At 41.5% G+C, this 22,865-nt stretch overlaps 1 protein-coding gene across 3 annotated transcripts in view; it reads left to right on the forward strand.

Annotated features, from left to right (window-relative positions):
- NELL2 (neural EGFL like 2) overlaps positions 1-22,865 on the forward strand; it is a 364,677-nt gene that overhangs the window by 249,940 nt on the left and 91,872 nt on the right. For all 3 annotated transcript variants that reach the window (XM_036301575.1, XM_036301574.1, XM_036301573.1), the window contains exons 15-16: positions 18,949-19,071; positions 21,993-22,088. In XM_036301575.1, the coding sequence (XP_036157468.1) occupies positions 18,949-19,071; positions 21,993-22,088 (219 nt within the window). The remainder of the gene's footprint in view (positions 1-18,948; positions 19,072-21,992; positions 22,089-22,865) is intronic.

Raw genomic sequence — 22,865 nt, forward strand, 5'->3', positions numbered from 1 at the left:
ACAGGATTTCCGCCCTCATGAAGCTTTTGTTCTAATGAAGAAGATAAACCATCAATATGTAAGCAAGCCGTTCTGTATAGTTTAATGTTAGCTAGAGGAAGATGCTGTGGAGAAGGAACTCAGGTGAGGAAGGGATCTGAGACAGAGCCTATCTGAGGAGGTGCCCTCGGAGCAGGGGCCTGAAATAAGTGAGCAAGCGAACCATGAGAAAGTGGGTTAAGCATCTCAAGAAGAGGAACAGCAAAATGCTTTGTCTGTTGAAGGAAGACAGAGGCCAGTGTAGCGCGAGGAGGAGAAGGGTAGGAAATGACTTCGGTGGGGGCACTGAGGCCACAGCAAGGACTGTGGGTTTATCCAAACTGTGAAAAGAGTCCAGGGGATGGTTGAAAGCAGAGAGATGCCATGATCTAGTTTAAATTTCCAAAGGATCCTTCTGCCCGCTGTATGAAATAAGAAGGCTACCGGTGGCTACGTTTGCACTTTAACCGAATAGATTCAACTATCTTGGTATATGTATGGCCATTTTTATTTATCTATTTTTTTTAAATGTGTTTTTATTGATTTTACAGAGAGGGGAAGGGAGAGGTGTAGAGAGATAGAAACATCAATGAGAGAGAAGCACCAATCATCTTCCTCCTGCACACCCCCTACTAGAGATGGAGCCAGCAACCCAGGTGTGTGCCCTGACTGGGAATTGAATCCGTGACCTCTTGGTTCATGGGTCAACATTCTACCACTGAGCCACCCTGGCCAGGCATTCATGTCCACTTTTAAAAAATCATGTACTTTATGGGGACATTTTTTTGAAAAGGTGTTAGAGAAAAATAATGATTGCAATTGAAATTTGTTTGATGTTTTTAATTACCTTTGAGTTTCATTTTTCCTTAGATAATGTAGAAGTGGCAGAAGTAATCACAAAGGAGAAAAAATGCTCATTTTCTTTGTGTGGGCATGCTTGAGTGTTTCAACCCAATTCAGGAACGATTTTGAGATGTAATAATGTATGGCTAGATTTGATTAAACACGGAAATGTGAATACTATCCTAGCTATTTTTTCCCCTCTAAAATAGTTGAATAGGGGTATAAAGAGTAGAGTTCAGGAGCATAAATCCAATGAGACCTGAAGAAAAGCCTTTCATTGCACATACTCAGCATCCAGGCCAGAAGCTGCTTATAACATTTTAGAGGGAATTTTTTGCTTCTCTTGGCCTATCATGCCAAACTGATTTACTTTTTCAATGCATGAAAACATTCAGTCAACAAGTATAAATGGAGCATTAACTTGCGGTCAGGCACTCTGCCAAGCACTCCGCTCCTGCATATGCAGGAAGTGTGGCTGTGATCACAGTCTTGATGAGGGAGCGAGCTCTCCTCCTAAGGCCGCCTCTACCCATCAGAACTACACTCTCTCTCCACTTAGAGGTCTTGGGTGGCTAGGGAGGTGGTTGGTGATCAGTATGGCAGGGCAACCTCCACTTTAATCATTCATTGTTTTGTAAATTGGGGTGTAACAGCAAAATGCATCCCCCTTGTCCTCAAGGAGATCACAACCTAGAAGCAAAGATCCCTCAGTAGAGAGGTAGCTGTAATGCCGGGTGCTCAGTACTATGATAAAGGGGGCAGGGCAAGCAGAGGGCACACATTAGGTGAAGATGCTGAGCCCTGAAAATGGTGATGTAGTGGCAGAGGGAATGGGGACTTAGAGAAAGATGACAAATCAATCTCTGCGTGCATACTTTCTGTTTCCAAAATAAATCTATAATTAACACCAGTATTGTACTTTTCCTAACATTCAGTTATATATATATATATATATATATATATATATATATATAGAGAGAGAGAGAGAGAGAGAGAGAGAGAGAGAGAGAGAGATGTAAATTTTTTCCATCTTCTAGAGATTTCTGTTTCCAATCATGATCTCATTCTTATCATTTTGTTTTGCCCAGCTCTGGGACTTGTAAAAATGGTTAGAGTCCACTTTCAAAATAATCATTTTGATTTAGTGTCTTAGTCTGTTCAGGCTGCTATAACAAAAATGCCATAGCATGAGGGGGCTTAAGTAACAAACATTTATTTCTCACCGTTTGGAGGCTGGAAGGCAAGATCAAGGCACTGGCAGATTTGGTGAGAGACTGATTCCTGATTCAGACACTGTCTTCTCGCTGTGTCCTCATAAGGCAGACAGGGGGTCCCTTTCATAGGGGCTCTGATCCCATTCAGGGGGGCTATACTCTCATGATTAATCACTTCCCAAAGGGCCCACCTCTAAATACCATCACACTGGGGATTAGGCTTCAGCCTAAGAATATAAACAGACACAAACATTTAGTCCATTACATTTAGTTTATCACTCTGTACTGGAGCACAATGGATTAGGATAAAGGATGGAGAGTGCAGAGGCCAGATTGGCAGGCAGAGGAGCAGGGTCAGTTAGTGAAGAAGTGGCTAACCTGCTGCAGAGACCTAGCAGGTAGTAGTGCCAGCCATTCTTTGGTGGCTACAGATCTTTCCCAGGTCACCTTCCTGCTTTTCTCCTTTTGTCCACTTTATCTGGGGCATTCTGAATGAGTGAATGGACTTTATCACTCGCGGGTAGACATGTGGAACACAAATAAAAGAGGGAGCCTTTCAATGCACTTAGGTGCCAGTTGTAGGAGATCTGGGCCCCAGAGGAAAGAGGGGAAAGAAAGCAGCAATGAGGGAGGTGCACTGGAATCAGAGGCGGGGTGGGGGTGGGATAAGAGCGGTGAATACAAAGAGCAGGTATTTTCCCCAGAGCAGGACATTGCCGATTGTAATTAAAGTATGTACTTACAGTTGAGAAGAAAATTGTAAGTTACTGGGTTTTTTTTATGTAATTGATACTGTGGAATAATAAAAGTGAAATGAGTAAATTGGAAAGGAGTGTCAATAAAGCTTGCAATCCAGAAACAAGGGCAAGAAGCTGAGAAGGCCAGTAGTGAAATGAGGAGGGAAAGTAAAGGTAGTTAGGACGACAATCCATCCCCATTTGTTGTTATTCGGCTGTTCCTCAAGCTATACATCTTGTCTTGACTTCTATTCACATTCAAGCAGCAATCTGATCGGGATCCCAGAGGCCAAAGGCTTAAGGACAAACAGTGGGGAGAAGGCACAGGTTGTCAGCTCCCTGAGGTGTGGTGCTCAGGATTCAGGGAAAGTGAATGATGAGTTGGCAGATTAAAGTCTTTCTCAAGCTCCTGTGGACACTTTCGGTATTCCTGGGGCAAGCACTCCTCTCTGTGAGAAATAGTGAGAACAGAATTGCTGCATTTGAAGGAAACTCATCACGTAAAAGTGAGTGATTCTGAATGAGGTGTAGAATAAAAGCCATTTCAAATTCTTGAAAATCATATATTATATAAAAGGACTAGAGGCACTCTAACAATATCATCAGAAGAGAAAATCCTTTTTAGATTTTAAAAGAGATGGCTTTCTAAATGAAAAAAAAAAAAAGGTTTTACTGTACTCTTAAATTGATTCCTGCCACTCAAGAACTGAACAAAACACAGGTGCAAATTCATCACCAACTTGCTACCTAATATCTATATATACCTATTCCATATACATTATATATATATACTACAGCCTGGTGTATGAAAATTTGTGCCCTTGGGGGGTTCCTCAGCCCGGCCTGCTCCCTCTCACAGTCTGGGACCCCTCGGGGGATGTCCATCTGCCAGTTTAGAAGTTGGCAGTCAGACATTCCTCTGGAAGCCCAGGAGCCCTCAGGGGATGTCCAACTGATGGCTTAGGCCCACTCTCCACAGTCGGACATCCTTAGCACTGCTGCAGAGGCAGGAGAAGCTCCCACCACCTACACTGCGCTCACAGGCATCAGCCCGGTAATACATTCATACAAATGCATATAGGTACATATATGCCCACACAAATAAACATTTATGTTTATTATTTTATGCAAAGCAACATCTATAAATACCTTGAGGGCAAATATTCTGCCTTATTCATCTAACAATTATGACTCCTACATAAACATAATAGAACTGAACACATTTATAAAACCAATAAACATATTGCAAACAAACATTAAAGGATATTAGGTCTAAAGTGTCAGAGGTAAATTAAATGCTCTGAAGCACACAATAAACACAGAAGTATAAAATAAAAGTGCATATATCGATCTATCTATTTATCGATCTATCTATACACTAGAGACCTGTTGCAGGAAGATTCCTGTAAGAATAAGGCTTCCTGCAGCCAGAGAGAAGCAGAGAAGGGTTTCGCTCCAGTCTCCGCTGCCCTGTTTGCTTCTCTGCAGCTTCGCTCCCTTCTGAAGCTCTTGGCTTTCCTCTATGCTGTCTTCAGTCTTCGCTTGGCTCCTGCATATGCAAATTAACTGCCATCTTTTTATGGGTTAATTTGCATACTTGCTCTGATTGGCTGGTGGGTGTAGCGGAGGGATGGTAAATTTGCATGTTTCTCTTTTATTAGTGTAGATATTAATCAAGGATATTGAAGAACAATATATAATTTGGAATAGAAAATAGCCTTGTATCTTATATTTTGTGTGATAGAGACTCAAATAATATGCTCTAAAAGAGATTAATTCTGTAATGAATTTCATTTTTAAAATTAACTTTTGCTTATATGTGAAATCTAAAGAACAAAATAAATGAACAAACAAAATTGAGACAGATTCATAGACACAGAGAACAGACTGATGGTTGCCAGAAGGGAAGGGTGTTAGAGGACTGGGAGAAAATGATGAAAACATTAAGAAGTACAAATTGGTAGTTAAAAATTATTCATGGAGATGTAAAGTACAGCTATAGGGAATATAGTCAATAATATTGTGATAACTATGTGTGGTGCCAGGTGGGTACTGGAAATATGGGGGAGTGGGGGACACTTTGTAAAGATTGTTTAACCACTATGCCGTGCACTTGAAACTAATACAAAATAATATTGAATGTAAAATGTAATTGAAAAATAAAATTTAAATTAAAAAATAAGAATAAAAATCAAATAAAATGAAGTCCCAAAGTGAAAAAGTTAATGGCATTCCTTGCCCCATAGTCCTAACCCTTTAAAATCTGAGAAATCATTTTGTTTTCTGTAAATTGGAGACAAAAGATTAGAATACAGTGTCTGCTTCATGTGTGGAAACCTTCTAAAATTGCCTTAAAATGCATTCAGAAGACTGTTTGGTTTTGAAAACTGTGGTTGTTTTTCTTAGATAACCGTATATTTCAGAAGTTCCTTTTTATATTGCATTTGATCTTGTGATAGTTTTTACTGGTGTAGTTTGTTGACTATTCTCTCTGGTCTTATTTTTAAATTTTTATGTTTTTATTGATTTCAGAGAAAGGAAGGGAGATGGAGAGATAGAAACATTAATGATGAAAGATAATCATTGATTGGTTGCCTCCTGCATGCCCATCCCCACTGGGGATTGAGCATGTACCCTGGCAAGGAATCGAACCATGACCTCCTGGATCATGGGTCAATGCTCAACCACTGAGCCACACCTGCCAGGCTCTCTGGTCGTATTTTTTGCAGATATTAAAGCAGGCAGGCCTCAGAACTGTCAATGAAAGAATAGATCACATGGGGTTAGGTAGGGGCGATTTTATTCACCAAGAGAGGTTTTTTTATTAGCTTAGTGAAAGCCTTTTCCTTCTTTCAAATAAATGGCAATAAATGGAAAAACATGCCTCTTACTAAATTTAGGGGCAGCACTCACATGAAAACATCACACCAGCAACCTTGAACTATTGTCTTGGTGAAGTTAACCATCACGATCTCTTAAGCAACGCATAGGTACTGCTCTAAATGTAAACTCTCAGGTATGTTGCATGGATTTTTGGTGAGTACAATGAACTCCAGATGTTTAACACTTGGAGAAATTGAAATTATTGATTTCCTACAGATTGAAGCCTGACCGTTATCCATTTGTTCACATTTAACAAGTGCCTAAAATGCGTCAGGTGTCATGGCAGTAATTGAGGATTCAAAGCTCTAGAGTAGAAATTCCCTGTTTCAAGGCGTGTCCTGAGGAGGGTGGGAAAAAGAATTAACAATCCCTGGCAGTGTGATGAGGCTATGTAATGCTTACTCGTGGAGCATTCACCTGCACTAGGACTATTCTGAGTGCTCTCCAGACATTGCCTCATTTAAGCCTTGCAACTCTATACAAAACATACAGATACACAATCCCTTATCTGTAGTTACAAACTCCGAAAAACAACAGACAGCTGTGGAGCTTGAATGTTTATTTTTAAAATTCACTTGATAGTGAAGTTTGATCTGAGGTGATGCTATTTCTCATCTCTCTCCACTTTAGTGTGAATAGTCATACTTTTACTACAGAAATATTTGTTTGATTACTGAGTACTGCCCCAGATCCTGCTGCAGATTTTATTCTTGTACTATTAGTAGGTCCATTTAACAGAGGAGAAACTGTGATGTAGAGGGATTAAGTAATTTTGTCCACAATCTGACAGCTAATAAAAGGCAGAGTCAGGATTTGAACTGAGACAGCCTGGCTCCAAAGTCCTTAATCTTTGCTACACATTCTGGCTTTTAAATGTTATGATGCAATTACGTACAAGGCTCGATGGGCTCTATGGGGCTCATCTAAATTAGACTGAGAGTTTTAAGGAAGATTTTCTGAAGAAGAGGCCATTGTTTGATTTGAGTGGGAGAGGAGTAGGAGAGTTAGGCAAAGACAGTGGGGAAGGACAAAAAGCAGGCACACATATGTGAAATATACAGGGATTGGCTGGTATGATACTTGGCCTTTAGTAGAGACTCAATAAATTATACTAATAAAATAACTCAATAGGGGAGTTGTAAATGATGCAGTTTGGTAAGAGCAAATGGTCCTAATGTAAGCCTTCATGAGTAAACAATACTTTGATGGTACATTAAAACAAAAGTGTGTCACTTAAAAAAAAAAAAAAGGTAAGAGAAAATTGGGGGGAGAGAGAAGAAATCACACTTTGAAAAGTTATTAGGGTCCTAGCCAGTTTGTTTAGGGGTTAGAGCATTGACCCTTGGACTGAAGGGTTCTGGGTTCAATTCTGGTCAAGGGTGTGTTACCTTGGTTGCAGGCTCGATCCCTGGCCCCAGTCAGGGCGCATGCGGGAGACAACCAATCAATGTGTCTCTCTCACGTCTATGTTTCTGTCTCTCTGTCTCTCCCCCTCCCTTTCACTCTCTCTAAAAATCAATAGAAAAAATACCCTTGGATAAGGATTAACAAACACTTATTCTGATAATTGTTTGGGGATGGAACAAAACTGGGGTAGTGTTGCCATCATGAGGCTATGCAGTAATCCAAAGGAGCTGTTTTAGATTTGGGCAATTGCACAGCAGTGGGGATGGAGATGGGGGAATGGAAATGAGAACTGCCCAAAAAGTACTAGTAGAATCCAGATGAATTGGACCTTGAATGTGACGTGTGGGAGGAAGGAGAGAGAAGTCTTTGGTGGCTCCCAGATTCCTGGCTGGAGAGGGAGAAACGCTTAAGGATAGATTTAGGCATCGATTTATCTGTGGATGTGAAATCTGAGGATGTTCATTCCTGATGACCTGAAGGGTTTTTTTGTGAAGTTGTTGATGGGATTATGTGTGGAGAACAAAGGGGTGAAGATGGGGCAGGCATTTGAATAAAGAGCAGCATAGCCACTGAGGGGAGTGGGAGAGAATGCAGGAGATATACGGGTTGTCTATAGCAGTGGTTCTCAACCTTCCGAATGCTGTGACCCTTTAATACAGTTCCTCATGTTGTGGTGACCTCCAACCATAAAATTATTTTCGTTGCCACTTCATAACTGTAATTTTGCTACTGTTATGAATCATAATGTAAATATCTGATATGCAGGATGTATTTTCATTGTTACAAATTGAACAATTTTCATTGTTACAAATTGAACATAATTAAAGCAGAGTTATTAATCACAAAAGCAATATGTAATTATATATGTGTTTTCCGATGGTCTTAGGCGACCCCTGTGAAAGGGTCATTCAACCCTCAAAGGGGTCGTGATCCACAGGTTGAGAACCGCTGATCTATAATAACTCAAATATTTTGCATTAGCAGGTCCCTCTGAATGTTTTGCATGTTAGATTGAGACACACACCTTTTAGTGATTGATTCATTCTTTAACAAATATTCATGGAAACCAATTTTGTTCCAGTCATTTTGTTGGATGTTGAGGGCAATTGATGAATTAGACCCAAGGGTTTACCATTCTAGGTGGTTATCTAGCAGACAGATTTTGTGTGGGGAGTGTTTACTCAGTTTACTGTCGCCATCAGTAGAGAAAATTCAACTTCCTATATGATTTTTATTTTTATATTTTGACTTCTTAATTCTATTGTCTAATTTTCCATAAAAACCAATCCAAACCAAAACAAGAATAACAAAATCCCTAAAACTAAGAAGCCCTCTAACTTCTATTCAGCTCACCACCATACTTCCCAGTCACCCAGATTTGAAACCTGAGTTGTTTTAAATGCCTTCTTCTCCTTGGCTTAAAAATTGATTCACTGTAGGACCGTCAGTTCTGTGTCTAAATCTGTCCCACTTTCTCCATCACTTTGTTCATTCTACCTCAGGGCCTCTACTCAATAGTATCATTCCACAAAAGCATAGGGACTGGAATATATTAAATCCTATCTAATAATAGACAAAGATTGAAATTGACCGTACCTTCGCTATGCCTCCATTGGCTAATCAGCGAGATATGCAAATTAACCACCAACAAAGATGGCTGTTAATTTGCATACATAGGCACGAAGTGGCGGAGCGAAGACTGAAGGCGGCTCCAGCAGCCGGAGCAGCGAGAGGCTTGGAGGCGCCTCCAGCCGGAGCGAAGGCCTGGGTCCCGGGTGCATTAGGAAAACTGATGCTGGCAGCCAGGGAAGGGAAGGCCTATTGCATGAATCTTTTCGTGCAACAGGCCTCTAGTGAGTACATATAATCCCTTCCTTAAAGGGATCTGAATGTTATGATTTTGGTCCTAGCTTCCCAATTATTCTTCCAGTGTCCTCTAGTACTTCCTATGCTGCACATGTGCATTACTCAGCACAGTGATACGCATTCAGTGTCTGTCTGCTTGCTTTCTTTCCCTTTCCCTACTCCTCTTCCTCTTCTCCCTTCTCTTCCTCCTTAACCTTTTGCTTCACCGCAGTCTCAATTCTCCATAATAATCTAACCCTGACTCTAAGAGAGAAGAATTAAAGGAAGAAAGATTTAAAAAGACAGAGAAATGCTACCTTGCTAACATGGGACACCCACTTTGATGAGGAAAGTTAGTCTCTCCTCATCTACACATTGCTGTTCATTTCCCCAAAAACCAACTCTAATTTTATCATGCCGCATGATGAATGTATAGTACAGCTCGAAGTGGTGTTAGTTACCCACCAGATAAAATCATGTTGTGTTCCTGACCACACCCACACTTATTGTTACTACTAGAAGCCCAGTGCACAAAAATTTGTGAACTTGGGAGGGTCCCTCAGCCCAGCCTGTGCCCTCTCACAGTCTGGGACCCCTCAGGGAATGACCACCTGCTGGCTTAGGCCCGCTCCCCAGGGGATTGGGCCTAAGCTGGCAGTCAGACATCACTCTGGCAGCCTGGAGCCCTTGGGGGATGTCCACTTGCCAGCGGGGAGCAGGCTTAGCTGCAGTCGGACATCCTTAGTGCTGCTGAGGAGGCGGAAGAGGCTCCCACCACCACCGCTGTACTGGCAGACGTCAGCCTGGCTTGTGGCTGAGCAGAGCTCCCCCTGTGGGAGCACACTGACCACCAGGAGGAAGCTCCTGCATTGAGCATCTGCCCCCTGGTGGTCAGTGTGTGTCATAGTGACCAGTGATTCCCAGTTGCTCTGCTGTTACGGTCAATTTGCATATTACCCTTTTATTATGTAGGATAGAGGCCTGGTGCATGGGTGGGGGCTGGCTGGTTTGCCCTGAAGGGTGTCCTGGATCAGGGTAGGGGTCCCGCTGGGGTGCCTGGCCAGCCTGGGTGAGTGGCTGATGGCCATTTGCAGGCTGACCACAGCCCCTTCAGGGTGCGGGTCCCCACTGGGGTGCCTGACTAGCCTGGGTGAGGGGCTGAGGGCTGTTTTCAGGCTGGCCACACCCCCTTCAAGGTGGAGGGTCCTGCTGGGGTCCCTGGCCAGTCTGGGTCAGGGGCTGATGGCTGTTTGCAGGCTGGCCAAGCCCCTCAGCAGGGACTCTCACACCATGAGGGTGTATCCATCCTGGGTGAGGGGCTGATGGTTGTTTTCAGGCTGGCCACAGCCCCCAGCCACCCAAGCTCCCAGTGGAGGCTGGCTGGAAGCAGGTATCTGGGATTTATTTAGCTTCTATAATTGAAACTTTGTTGCCTTTTGTGGAGGCCACAGCCGAGAAGCTTGGCTTCCTTCATCACCGGGACAACCAAGTCTCCTGCTTGCTCCAGCTCCGTGGCTGCCAACTGCCATCTTTGTTGAGGTAATTTGCATATAGTCGCTCTTATTAGCTGGTGGGCATGGCTTGGGCGTAGCAAAGGTACGGTCAATTAACATATTTGCCTTTCATTAGTGTAGATTCCCTTCAGTCTTCTCCTTGGCCAGCTCAAGCACTTCATGGCCCTGCCAACCCTATGCTTTTCTCTTTGCACCTGTATTCTCTCTTCATGGGGTGCTCTTTCCTATCTTTACCTTTTTTTTCTGTTAAAACCATTGCTATCTTTCAAGACCCACTTGCTTGGCCTATTTCCTACATAATACTTTCCCAGACTCCTGTCAGTCCTCATCTCTTCCTCTTTAAGCCTCTTTGCTTATAGGTCGTAGTTTTTTAAAACACTGAAAGCAAATCCTGGCCTTGTCACTTCCTAACTCTATGATGTTGGGAAAGATATGTATTTGCTGAAAGAAAGTTCTGTGTTCCCATTTGTACAATAGGAATAATACTAGTACCTCCCTGAAAAGACTTTTGTGACCACTGAAGGGGGTTTGCATATAAAACTCTTAGTGCTCTAGTCTGTAGCATGTAGTGAGCACTTGGGAATTAGCTGCTGCCATTGTTGTTACTATTATTACTATTTTCTCTTTAGAGCACTAAACATCTTCCTCAGAATATCACAGTTCTCTGTTCACATCACCGGTCCTCCACTAGGTCAAAAGTCCCTGAGCTCACAAGCCCCAGTCAGGATCCCCCAGAGCATGGCATTCTTGGAGCAGAAGCCTCGTCAGTGTGCTTGCAGAGGGTAAATGTAAATCGTCTGGCTGACAGTCACAAGAATGTTGTTGCCCTGCAATGTGTTCAGACAGAAACTTATTTCACAAAACACAAAATAAAACAAAAGTTTTCACCATAAAATCAGAATTTAGATTACCTTTACGATGACGGTCAGGGTTCAGAAGAAATGAGAATGTACTTTGGTTGTTAAAATTCTTGATCAAACAAGGATTAGGACAGGAAGCTGAGCATACCAGTGGAAAGACTAGAAGAAAGTAAACCAGGCATGTCCGAGGGAAGCACTCTGAACCAATTTCTAGTTGCCAAACAAACTGAAGAATAACAAGAAGTATTGAATCGGTCTGGTCAGTGAACAGGAAACTTGAGTCGTGAGCAAAAAATATGTAGGTATTAAAAATGAGATTCAGTGGGTTTGCTGCTAATGTGGACATTGAGCAGGTTTAAAGTATCATTTCCTAGCTACTTTAATGGTGTTAAAAATGGATTTCTGTTAAAATGACATTGTAGTAAATAGATTTTTCTCTGTAATAGAAAGTGAGTAAGTAAGGAATCATAAGAAACAAAATGAATGAGTAAGTATGATAGCAGTCATTTTTTTCTTGATGTAACCAGTGAAAGTAATGGTATTTTGGGAACCAGAAAAATGTTCAAAATGTATTTGATTTCAGAAAAGATTAGGAAGAGGCCAAATTCTGTGAGTCATTTAGATTTTCTCCACAGAACTAAATTAGAAAAGAGGATATTATGTAGGTAGTAAAGGCAAAAGAAATTTTCCCACCGGTGTAGATGAAGTAGATGAGACGGTAACTAATATTTATCTCATACCTATTATTTGCCAGGGTCTTTACATTCATCATTGAAGTTTATTCTTTACAGAGCTCTCTACTATGGGTCCTCATTTTCTCATTTTAAACTTGCAAAGATTGGCTAACTTTTCCAGGGCCATGCAACTAGGAGCTGGGTCATTCTGCCTCCCTGCTATTGTTTGTTCAAACAGTGTATCATTTTTTCATTTTCTTTTTTACTTTTTCCTTCCTATTTACTTAGGGTCCTAGAGCAGAACAGTGATAGAGGGTGTTTTAAACCAGTTAATGAATTGTAAAAGTATTCCCTAAAGATCAGTAGTCGGTAGGGCATCCATGTTTCAGTCGCAGGGATTTGTGTTGCTGGTGGCAACGAGCACCATGTCTTCATATGCCAGGCCACTAAGTATCTGAGGAAGGAAAGAGGGAGAAGGGAGGAGAGAGTTCCAATCTTTTTCATAGGCCCACACACCACCTAGGGATTGTTGAGTTGTTATATAGGACATTCTGTAAACTCAGACTGTACTCATTTTGAAAAACTTTGCTGTACAGAAACCATGTTGTGACTGTACTAAGGAGCTGAGGACACGTCCTAAGAGTTGTTTTCTTTGTCAGAATAGAGGCAGCATCTTTCATCTGAGGACTCACAGTTGTTGCCGTCCTTTATGGAATAAAACCAGAGGTCTCAGTCTTGCAGACCCGTGGGCTGTCTTGTTCTGATGCTCCTCACAGGCCAGTGCAGATAACTACATGTTTACTTTGGTGGGGACACATGTGAATGGAATTCATGGATGAGCTTCTACACACACCTGTCCATGGCAGCATTTCTGGTCTATAGAAACAGAAGGAGAAAATGACTAAGCAGCTGAACATTTTGAGATAAACCACCACTCGAAATGTATAGTTTGATGATAATATTATAAGTTCCTCAAGTTTAATTTACATTTCTTTGAGCTTTCTTGCTTATTCAGCCTTAAGTCTGTGGGAGCTTGCTCTTAGGTTACTAATAATCAGATAAGAGTTCAGACCAGAGATAGTTTGTTGCTATGTTTAGAACTATATCCTGCCACATTTGAAGAGAGAATTTATTCAATGTATAACTATATTCTAGGAACCTTTTTGGCCAGGAAAAGGGAAGCAGCTTTATTTGTAGAACTTACACCTGTGTGTTATAGTAGCTGCTGTTTTCCCAACATTTCTAGATTTGGACAGAGAAGAAGAAGCAGTGTAGACAATATAAATCTTTTTTTTTAATCCTTACCCAAGAATATATTTTTATCTACTTTTTTAGAAAAAAGGGAGAGAGAGAGAGAGAGAGAGAGAGAGAGAGAGAGAGAGAGAGAGAGAGAGGAGAGAGAAACATCAACATCAATCGGTTGCCTCCCATACTGGAGATTGAACACACAGCCTTTTGGTGTACGGGACCACACGCCAACTAATTGAGCCACCCAGCCAGGGCAAGTAATTCTTGAATTCTCACCTGACTCAACCAGCAATGACTTTCTCCTTTGATCTTTGCAACCCTCTTTAGACAAAATACTATTTTAGTATTTCTTATAATGAAGCCAGTGCCAAAGGCATTTGTGTTTTTGTCTTATCTTTCCAACAAAACTATAAGCTTTTTGAGAGCAGCTACTATTTATAACTAACTTTTTATCTTAAGAAGATTCTAATATACAATAGATATTGAAGAAAAAATATTTAATTGATATGTAAATGTATTTAAATAATTACTTTTTACTATTTTTGTAATATTTGCATTTTGAATCATAGTGAAATTCTTGATCAGAACATGTGCTATGTGTATTGTATGTCTGTGTTGAAATCATAATGAGAAAAGCTATGTAAATTTTAGAATGGCCATTTTTTCTCTAGATAGTACATTCATTCTGGAAACAGCTCAATATTAAAACCAAATTTAAAGCTCAATTTAGGTCAGGCTATATATTCTTATGACTGATAACATACTGGGTGTGGAGTCTTAAAATGGTTTTACATACATTAACTCACCCAGGTTAGAAGTTAATCACTGAAACTAAGTGATTAGTTAAGTATTATTGTTATATTAGAGGCCTAGCCCATGATTGAAATCACACAAGGAGGCGCCCTGCCTCCCGTCTCCCGCCGCCCGCCTCCTGGCTCCCACCTTCTGCCTCCTGCCCCCTGCCTCCCGCTGCTGCGAGGAGGTGCCCCACCTCCTGCCTCTTTGTGCGGTCACCCGTGCACACCTTGCTGCACACGCAGCCTTCTGCTGATCGGTCGTTTTGGCATATTAGTTTTTTATTATATAGGATATAACATTTGCATTTAGGTGAATCTAAATGTGTATATTACATCTATCTATCTACATATATATATTCACATATACAAACACACATATCTATCTACACTAACAATAAACAAATATATAAATTGACCATACCTTTACAACATCCCACAGCCAATCAGGAGGGAATATGCAAATTAGCAGGACAAAGATGGCAGCAGCCACGGAGCAAGCCTGAGCGGTCAGAAGGCTTGGGTCACCCCTGGCAATGGAGGAAGCCAAGCTTCCCACCAGCCTGGGCCAGCCGAAGGAGGGGCCTGTGGGCGGTGGCCACAGAGCCAGCCTGAGTGTGCAGGAGGCTTGGGTCCTCCGGGCCGGCCACTGAGGGAGGGGCCTGAAAACAGCCCTCAGCCCCTCACCCAGGCTGGCCAGGCACCCCAGCAGGGACCCCCACACTGAAGGGGGTGTGGCCAGCCTGAAAACGGCCCTTAGCCCCGTGCATCAGGCCTCTATCTATACTAATAAAAGGGTAATATGCTAATTAGACTGGGAGACCTTCCAGGAAACCTTTTGGACATTCTTTTGGACAAAGCCACCATGACAGGGCCGAGGTAGAGGCAGTTAGGGGCCAAGAGGGGAGGGCCATTGGGGGTGATCAGGCCAGCAGGGGGGCAGTGAGTTGGGGGTGAGCAGGCCGACACAGGGGGCCAGTTGGGGGCGAGCAGGCCATCAGTGGGGGTCAGTTGGGGGTGATCAGGTTGGCGGGGGGGGCAGTTGGGTGAGCAGGCAAGCAGGCAGAGTAGTTAGGGAAAATCAGGCAGGCAGGCAGGGGAGCGATTAGGAGCCAGCAGTCCTGGATTGTGAGAGGGATGTCCGACTGCTGGTTTAGGTCCGATCCCACAGGGACAGTCAGACATCCCTTGAGGGATCCCAGATTGGAGAGGGTGCAGGCCGGGCTGAGGGACACTCCCCCATACATGAGTTTCATGCACCAGGCCACTAGTATATATATATATATAACCCTAATATGCAAATAGACCAAATGGTAGAACAACTGGCTGCTATAACATGCTCTGACCACCAGGGGGGTGTGTGCAGAACATGGTGGGCATTGGCAGCAGGGGCAGAGTGTGGAACATGGTGGAAGTTGGCCATGGCCGGATGGTGGAACAGGTGAGCAGGGGGTGCCAGACCAAGGTGGGCGCTGGTCGCTGTCGTCAGGACGATCCTCTAATGGTTACTGAAAATTCTTTGCTGCCATGCACTGCAGTCCCGCCTGGCACTTGCACCCACTGGTGGTTCCGGCCCTGCGCACACCCGCAGTTGGAGCCGGAGCCACTGCTGCTGGCTCCTGGCACTGGTCCCGATCACTCTGTGCCCTCAGTGGGTGCAAGGGGTGGCTGCTGGCCCTGATTGCCCTTGAGGGCTTCTCTGCCTCCCCCTGCTCCTGAGGGGCGATCAGGGCAGTAGCCACTGCTTGTACCTGCTGACGGTGCCGGCCCCACTCGCACCTCTGACCATGTGGAGAAATTGGGGCCAGCTCCAGCAGCAGGTGTGAGTGGGGCTGGTGCCATCAGCATGTGGAAGCAGTGGTGGCAGAAGCAGGGATGCTGGCAGACAGGGGACCAGGGGCCGCAGTGGGTGGGGCCAGGTCAGGGTGTGGAGGATGGGCCGAGACCCACTCCTATGCCTACCACAGCCTCACAGCCCACAGTTCCTTTCAAGGTGCACAAATTTGTGCACTGAGCCCCTAGTGTGTGTGTGTGTACACACACAGCAATACCAGGTGGCAGTGGCAGGTGCAGTGGGGCAGGAATGAACAGGAGTGGCGGGCAGTGTTGGACTGCCAGTTTTGGCCGATCCCCACAGGCCATGCCGAGGGACCCCCCCACCAGTGCACAAATCCATGCACTGGGTCTCTAGTAAAATATAATTACAGAGCCTTGTATATGGGGCCAGGAAAACAGACAGCAGCCCCTAACTCTGTAGGAGGAGGAGAATAAGTCACATAAAACATGACATTTTAGTGATGTCTTTCAAAATGGTAAGAATTTCCCAGGAGAATCATAGGACAGGCACAACAGGCATAGGGAACAATATATGTCAAGGTGCCATTGTATTTCAAAACTTGGAAACTATTTTTACCCTTGAATTGTTTAAGAGCACACTCACTCATTTCAGTGACTCTGAGTCAGCGACAACAGAAAAAAACAAATCCCAGGTTGTGTAATTATTTAATGTTTATTGAACACTATCATACTCATCACTAAACTGAATCTTTTTAGACCCTACTTCCACCCACTGAGTACCTTCTAATTAATAAGACAACTGAGACAGGAATAAAAGCAGCATCTAATTGATTGGCAGCTGTCTTAAAAGGGCCTGTGGCCGTTCATATAGAGCAGTGATGGTGAACCTTTTGAGCTCGGCGTGTCAGCATTTTGAAAAACCCTAACTTAACTCTGGTGCCGTGCCACATATAGAAATTTTTTGATATTTGCAACCATAGTAAAACAAAGACTTATATTTTTGATACTTATTTTATATATTTAAATGCCATTTAACAGAGAAAAATCAACCAAAAAAATGAGTTCGCATATCACCTCTGACACGTGTGTCATAGGTTCGCCATCACTGATGAAGCTTATAGATGCAGTGCTGCACTTTGAGGTGCTCTGGGGTCAAGTTGGCAGCAGGTATGGATTTAGTTTGCTTCAGGCAGCTGAACTCAAGGTAGGGGGGCTGCCTGTTCTGGTGCCTGGAAATTTTATGGTGGTCCAAGCATAGCCCCAATTAGGAAACCCGTGTGTGATCCAGATGTTTTCTAAGCTGTCATCAATATGTGATTCATAAAAACTATGAAATGTTGTAATACTAGATAATCAGAGTGTAACTTTATACAATTTGGGAAAGTTCAGCCAGAAATGTTGAGAATAAAATAAATATCTGTTCATGCAATTATAAAACCTTACTGATTGAAATCACTCTTTCCTATGAAAATTATTGGGAATAATCTCTAAGATTATTACAGGGCTATCATTAAAATTGTCAAAATTTTGTGCTTATGTAACACAGGACATATTAGTTTGAAATATTAATCTTTTTTTAAAAAAAACAAAACACAGAGAATTCTATTTTATTAGTTGAAATAAGTCTAATCTTAACTGTATATGCCAAAAGAATTTTTTTCCAAGTTCCAGGTATAGTACTATTATGACATGCTGTCTAGAATACAAAGAGTTCTAAAATGAAAGGTAATTATTTATTTTTGCTTTGATGGTTTACATTAGTGATTTTCACCAGTGTGCTGCAAGAATTTTTAAAATATGCAATACTTATTTAGTCAGGGGCACTGATCTCTTTTTCCTTAAATTGTTAAACGGAAAAATGACAACAGCCAACATGACAATAGCCGTCCATTATGAATGAATCAAAATGATACCTATTTTTTTTATCAGATTGGCAAAAAAATACAATGTATTTTTGTTGTGCGTCAGAATTACAATAATTCGTGTATGTGTGCCATGAGATGAAAAAGGTTGAAAATCTCTGGCTTACATCATAGTGAATTAATAGCTTGCCCAATATAAGCATATTAAAAAATATATTTAATTTTAATTTTCAAATATTATTTTAAAAATAATATTTATATAAGAGACCGAGTAATAAATAAGGATTTTGGATGACTGAACTAATTTGTGTGCATTTTTCACTTATATTTTATTTCTACTCGTCTTGATTTTGATGTTAGATCTGTTTTCTTTCTCGTATTCCCTGTACTTACTCCTTACATTTACATTTTTGCTGAACACTGAGCTGCAGGTCTGAAGTTATAATATTCCTGTGAACTGGGGCAGGCTACTTAAGCATGCTGAGCCACCACGGACTCATCGTTAAAATGGTGAAAATGGTGTTGGTCCTGACTCCCTTCCAGGGGTCCTGGAGGATCAAATGCTTTCTTGCTTACAAAAATGTCAAGCAACACACAGTTAAAGGGAATACCATGTTGATTGTATATTTTAAAATTTATATTTGTTCGTATTATAAAGACAAGTTTGCCTTAGGTAACAGAAGTCTGGTACTGTCTTTGCAGGAAGAGGGAACTTACTCAGGAGGTCAGATATTTCCCTTGCAGTTTGCATTTGCATCTTTGTGCCTGCAAGTGTGGATGTGGGTGTTAACCTCACCTCGCTCCCAAAGCTTCAACTCCATTATCCTGGAGGTCACAATTCACAAAGCAATGCAATTTCACATTCTTTCCTGTCACCCTTCTCATGCTACAGGAAAGACTTAGGTGGCAGATGTGTTTAATGAGAATAACTCCCGAAATATTAACCACAGAGACGATACAGAGCTAGCTTTGGAATCTCCTTCTGAGAATTGATACCTACCCTTCCTTATTCTCTTTCTCTATTCCTTCCATCCATGGGCCTTTTGTCCAAATCCTTTTGCAATCAAGGTTTGTGGACATGTGAACTACATATGTACTTCAAGAGGAGTGTACAGTACTTTAAAATATATGCTATTCCTTAATATGTAATTTGTGTATACCTGTGTTTGGAAAAGATACTTTATAGTAACCAAGATGCAGGTACAGTTTAGAAATGTATCTCTGAGTAACAAGATTGTATTCCTCATTTCAGAACATGATGAGTGTGTCACAAATCAGCACAACTGTGATGAAAATGCTCTGTGCTTCAATACTGTCGGAGGACACAACTGTGTTTGCAAACCAGGCTATACGGGGAATGGAACCACGTGCAAAGGTAAAAGTTTCAATGCCAACACCTCTTCCTTTCGGCGTAATGTAAGCCATCTTTACCTCCCTCCACCCCTTCTCATCACTGTTATCTGCCTCCTGTGCACTGTCCACGCACATTGAGAACTTCGCAGTGTGGCTCATAGTCTTCCTCCTGGTTAACATCAGTGGTTAATGGGCCAAATGGTCCAACAACTTTGACTTAATGTTCCTTGACCTCAACCACAGTGATTTGATTTTCATCTCTATTCCTTGATCACATCCTGGACATTTTGTTGCCTGAACCCAAGTCCCTCTGCTTCCAGTTTGCCTACAACTCTTGAACGTCAATTTTTCTGACCCTTCATTTTCATTCTATTTACCGGTCTCCTTCTAGGTTAAGATTTTTTTTTTTTTTGTCCAAACATGACCATCTTTTTTTTCTTCTTTTTTTTTTTTTTTTTTGGCAGCATCGTGTTCAACTGTGAAATATCTGTATTTTAAGCCAGTCTCACGGGTTTTCTTCTCTGCCTAATCTCTTGAGCTGTTGATAGTAATTAACTGGGAATTTTAGATCTCTATATTTTATAGTTTCCCATTTTAGCTCCTTTGTCAATACCAATCAGTAATTCTTTTAAATGTCCTGTTGGGCTCAGATTTTCATTTCCATCAGTGGCTATTCCAGCTACAGTTCACCACCAAATGGCAATTCACTCTTTCACCAATGCCCTCTGTACCTTCATCAGATGAGCTTACCACCTACTTCATTAGGGAAATAAAGGTTCTATTTTGGAACCTCCGCCAACTCCCATAGGATAAAGTCCATATTCATTATTATGTCATATAGATTTATTTTTGACCTGTCTAATTTAGGCATTTTAAGCTTCACACTGCCCATTTTTTTAATGTAATGTGTCCATCATCCTGGAGTTTATTAAAATTAATTTGCTACAACACTGTGTGTGTGTGTGTGTGTGTATGTAGGAAGTAACAAAGGGTGGCTGTTAATGCAGTGGCCTGTGAGCATGGGTTTTAAGACCTGATCTACAATAACACATGGGATGCAAATATGGATGGGCCAGAGCATTACTCTGGTTTGTGAAAGTCTATGGAAATCTTTGATTTAGAGCAAGCAGGTCAAACTCAAAGGCTATCATGGGCCAAATAAACAAGGTTCAAGTTTCTGTGGGCCCCAAAAAACAAAAGCATCAATTTTCATAGAAATGTAGGTTTACTTTGATAGAGACATGCTGAATATGAAGGGCTGAAATAAATGAATAATCCTTAACATAAAATAATAGAGCATTTTAATAAAAATTAACATTTTTTCTTGAACATTAACTTACCAGACAATGGATAACTGCACAAATTAACAAGCGTAACGCAAATAAACCTATTTTTCTTGTTCTCCAAAAGCAAAATATTTCCTGTTTCACACACCGAACAAGTCAGTACAAGACTAATGATGTGGCAATCGGCTGCTAAAATATTCGCTGCTAGTATTAGTGGAGAGAAATGGTGGGCCTGCACATAAGGCGCGTACGGGAAATGAATGTAACACGATGATAGTAATCAGTCATTAGCAAATGTTGTAGTTTGTTATTAATAATTATGTATATAACAGGATATTGTAAAAATTAAGTTACAAACATTTTATTAAAAATGTTTCTTATATACCGTTACATTGGCTGGGCCGCAAAAATATTTGTTGCGGGCCACATGCGGCCCGCAGGCGATGAGTTTGACATGCTTGATTTAGAGCATTGTGGAAAAGACCCTGTGAATGTAACAAGCTGGCCTAGTTCATCTGTGACCGATCTTGCCAGGCTGAGGGAACAGCCCCTGAGCCTCACAGAAACAAGGAACTTGCTAACGTGGCAGGGGGCTCAGTCTCATACATCTTGTTTTTCTCTCCTTCTTTGAAGGAAGCACATCTCCAAAGATCACCTTTACAATGTTGCAGACCTTGACTATTTTTTTATACTCACTTGCAAATCCACTCTAAGACAACAGGCTCTGCAGTGTCTTTGCCCGTGGTCCTGGACCCTGACCTATCCTTAGCATGGGGATGCAAGACTTCTTCTGAAGATCACTACAGCAAAGTCTTCTTACTCTTGGCTAATCCATCACCAGGACTGATTTAAACCTTTTTGAAAGCTGGGGCATCTCTCTAATACAGTGGTTCCCAACCTTCCTAATGCTGAGACCCTTTAATACAGTTCCTCATGTTGTGGTGACCCCCAACCATAAAATTATTTTCGTTGCTACTTCATAACTGTAATTTTGCTACTCTTATGAATCATAATGTAAATATCTGATATGCAGGATGTATTTTCATTGTTACAAATTGAACATAATTAAAGCATAGTGATTAATCACAAAAACAATATGTAATTATATATGTGTTTTCCAATGGTCTTAGGTGACCCCTGTGAAAGGGTTGTTCGACCCCCAAAGGGGTCGCGACCCACAGGTTGAGAACCGCTGCTATAATATTTTGGCACTTTGGCCAGTGTGTGGAATGATCAGAGCTTCATAGGATTTAGTCATTTCCTATTTTCTTATTGTTTTCTCTAGACAGTGGTTTGCTCCTTAAGAAAACTACAGAGGATAGCTGCCATATTTTAGGTTTGATTTCAAGCTGGATTATTATAATGATGTGAAATCCTAATTCTAATTCATTTGTTGTTGTGTAAGGTTACTGTTTTTTTTTTAAAAAAAAAAACCCAGAAAGTTCAGTATTTTATTTTACAGGTGAAATTTCTTAACATTGGAAAGAAGATTGTTTTAGAAATGGTGCTGTTTGGAAAATATTGTGTGAATCTGAAATTAGAATAGCATTTATAATTTGATGTCCACATCTCTAAGGAAATAAAGAAAAGCTGGATTTAGAGCATCTTGAACTACTTCCTTCTAAAGTGCTAATGTCATGTATCTGAATTATTTTAGCATTTTGCAAAGATGGCTGTAGGAATGGAGGAGCTTGTATTGCTGCTAATGTGTGTGCCTGCCCACAAGGCTTCACCGGGCCCAGCTGTGAAACAGGTAAGAATATCATTCCATCTGCTAGAAAATGAATTTTTACACTAATGTACAAAGTAATCCATGAGGAAAATAATGTTTCGTGTGGGCTCTTAGAGCCATGGAGCTATTAATAAGGAACTGCTAGGAGGGAGGAGGGAGGAGGGAGGAGGGAGGAGGAGGGAGGAGGGAGCGGGTTTCAGTGATGCATATTCACTAGGTAGTTCCCCAATCTGACTCTAAGGACATTTTTCAGCTATTATAACTAGAAGCATATTAAACATTTTCAGCAAGATGTGTGGGATTGCCCAGGATTTTATACTTCACAATTTATTTTACTAATTTAGAGCTCATTTTTCCTGGAATCTATATAACTATATCAAAACATAGACTTCAAGCTCATGGCCAACTCACATCCGAGGATGCATTACCTTCTGCGTTCACATTTGAGAATTTTTAATAAATCTCTACCTAGCGCAATCAATATTCAGTTATTGCTTATTTACAAAATATTTAAAGTTTTCTACTCATTTAATCATTTCTCATTTAAGTCCATTCTACTTACTCTTTCTGGTGGATACTAATACTAGAAACTTTAAAAAAATATTTTATTTTTTAAATTCTTTAGTGTTTAAAGTATTACATACAGTATTACATATGTCTTCTTTTTCCCACATTGACCTCTCCCTGGACACCCCTCTCCCCCTGCACATACCCTCACCCTCCTAGTGTCTGTGTCCATTGTTTATGCTTATATGCATGCATACAAGTCCTTTGGTTGATCTCTGTCTCCCCTCCCAC

Source organism: Myotis myotis, unplaced genomic scaffold, assembly GCF_014108235.1.
Source record: "Myotis myotis isolate mMyoMyo1 unplaced genomic scaffold, mMyoMyo1.p scaffold_m19_p_3, whole genome shotgun sequence".
NCBI lineage: Eukaryota > Metazoa > Chordata > Mammalia > Chiroptera > Vespertilionidae > Myotis > Myotis myotis.